Genomic DNA, 2,630 nt, shown 5'->3' on the forward strand with positions numbered 1-2,630 from the left:
ATGACAAAACAGTCTTGTATATATATGAATTAATAAAAAGGAAAAAAGAAAAAAAGGACATGAAAGTCTTTACAGATGTCGTCGACTGTTGGAAAGATGGCGGTCCAGTTGTTCCTAAAGTTGAGTCATTAGCAATTAATGACTTTGAACAACTTCCCTAATATTTTTTTTTGGGTAAGTCTTCAATAATATTTATTGTGAATAGTTGAAGGAAATTAAGTAGGGATGGAAGAAAAATGTGGAGGGAGACAATAAGATGGAGAGGAAAAAGAGAACAAAGGGAAAGAATGAATGGGGTTCTCCTTGTGAGGATCACGAAATATAGATTTAGGTTTAGGAAAATTTATGGTAATTGCTATGGTTGTTATATTGACTAAAATTGAGGCTGGCTTAAATGTTTAGTTGTTGTATATGAACATGCTTATTTTTGTTGCAGTCAATTAGATGTAAGATTATTATTCTCATCACATATTATATATTATGAGATTGAACTAAGGCGGATTTAAGGGTGGGCGAAACTGGGCTTTAGCCCATTCCTCTCTCTCTCTCTCTCTCTATATATATATATATATATATATATATTTTTTTTTTTTTTATCATACTACTTTAAGCCCAGTAAAAAAAAAAATTAATAATAAATAATAATGGTAACTCAGTCCAAAATTAACTCACCCCATTCAGAAATGCTGAATCCACTCTTGGATTAAACCCAGGTAATAAATTCTAAAAAATCTGTTGGAGATTGAAATAAGGATTTTTGCTTCGTCACCAATATGTCCAATTGTAATACGTGTAAATTGTGTTTGTGTGAATGTCTTTGCCGTTCATTATTTTTTTGATAATGCATCAACAATTATATGAAACAAAAGAAGTCCCGCTCGTTAATAAATGCCAAAGATATATATCACACAAACTGTAGTAATAAATAAAATTAAATCAATTTGTATCACATATTATTGTTGGGTAGGGACACCCGATTAAAGGCCCCCGCCAAATGACTTTTGTGCATCTCTGATTGTCTTATGCTCTCTATTCAACTTAATCCACTTTTACATGAAAGACACTTGGTAAAATATATGTTCAGTGGCGTCTTTGTTTAAACATTTGAAGAAGGAAAAAAAAACACAAAGAAGAAGAAAAATCTATAGCGACCCGAGTTAGGCCGAGTTGATGACCCAGTGTTCTCCGTCGACCTGGACTCGGAGACTATTGACTCGGGCAAACAAATTCACAGCTCTTCTAACACCTTTATTATCAGCTGCAGTGAAATAGTCGTGCCCAAAAATAACTCCACCTGGTCTTAATATCTTATAAGCTCGGTTTATGTCCATCCAGGCAGAGTGAAAGTCGTGACCCGCGTCCACTTCAATTAAATCTCCAAACACGCCCCAACTGCACAGCATCTGCAGAGTTGACCCGGACGAATACGGCAAGAACAACACTGACTCGGTTGCGTTTGAGTGCACCACGTTTTGCATGAACTGGTACAGAAGCATTACGTCACCGTTTACCATCTTTATATCTTTGAATCGGTCACGAAACCCGGGCCACCCCCGAAAATCGTCCACGCATATAATCTGAGTTTTGAGGCCGAGTCCACTCGCCAACTCGGCCATGTGAATCGCTGACGCCCCCAAGAACGTGCCCACCTCAATTATGGTCTTGGGTTGGACTTTGCTGATTAGGTTCTTGAAGACGGCGCCGTACGAGCCCCACCCTTTGATTCTCTTCTGACGGAGGAGGGGGATAACGTGCGCCGGGGGGAAATTGTCGTACGGGGACGTGCCGTTGAACACTCGGTCAAGAATCGTTTGGCGCACGAGCTTGGAAGGAACTGGGTCGGCGCAAAAAGTCTCGAAACGGTAGTGGTCGCGGTCGCCTGCGGTGTTGGTGGCGGCGTTGTTAGTACTGAACGTGTTTTGGGAAATTATTGGAGTCGGAGAGTGAGGTGATGACTCAGGGGATGAAGCGGATAAGTAACCCAAGGTGTAGGATAGGAGGAGGAGGATAAAGTACGCAGTGGGCTTGGTGAGCTTCTTGAGGGAAAAAGCAGTGGCCTTTCTTTGGTGGTGGTGGAGTGGTTCTTGCTTGTCTTCTTTCATGTTTCTGCTTCTTGTTTTTCTTTTAAAAAATAAGTCTTTGGCTTTTTAGAGAGAGAAAGAGAGATAAAGCTTTGTCATGGAATATGAAACCTCGGAAAAGGATTTTATCCCACCATGAAAGATCACAATATGGTTGAGTTGGTTGCGTGTTTGCTACACAGCGGGTCTACGAAAATGACCGGAAAATTAGAGAGAGAGATATGAGGTTAAATTACATTTTAAACCCTTGAAGATTGTTATAATTACACTTGGTGTTTGAAAATGGACCTAATTATAAAGTCATCCCTCAGGTTTGTCGCTTTCCATAACTACCTCCCTCCCGTTAATTACCTATCGATAGAGTCAGAAAATTCTGATACTATATAATATATAAACGCTCCCCTGACTAAAAAGACATAAATAACACATTGAAATTCATAAAATTCCAATGAGACCTGTCATCCTTCTCTTCCCCCCTCCCTTTCTCTCTTTTTCCCATAGGTACAAGATCGATTTCTCTTTCTGTCTCATGACTCTCATCCATACCTG

At 39.6% G+C, this 2,630-nt stretch overlaps 1 protein-coding gene across 1 annotated transcript; it reads right to left on the minus strand.

The window, feature by feature from the left end:
• Positions 1 to 900: 900 nt before the first annotated feature.
• On the minus strand, positions 901 to 2,252 carry LOC132276829 (uncharacterized). Its single transcript, XM_059778450.1, has one exon. The coding sequence runs from the start codon at positions 2,100 to 2,102 to the stop codon at positions 1,158 to 1,160; it is 945 nt and encodes a 314-aa protein (XP_059634433.1). The 5' UTR covers positions 2,103 to 2,252; the 3' UTR covers positions 901 to 1,157.
• Between the last annotated feature and the right edge of the window lie 378 nt (positions 2,253 to 2,630).

Source organism: Cornus florida, unplaced genomic scaffold, assembly GCF_030987335.1.
Source record: "Cornus florida cultivar Cherokee Brave unplaced genomic scaffold, ASM3098733v1 CherokeeBrave_3.0.0_Hap2_Chr10, whole genome shotgun sequence".
Lineage (NCBI taxonomy): Eukaryota > Viridiplantae > Streptophyta > Magnoliopsida > Cornales > Cornaceae > Cornus > Cornus florida.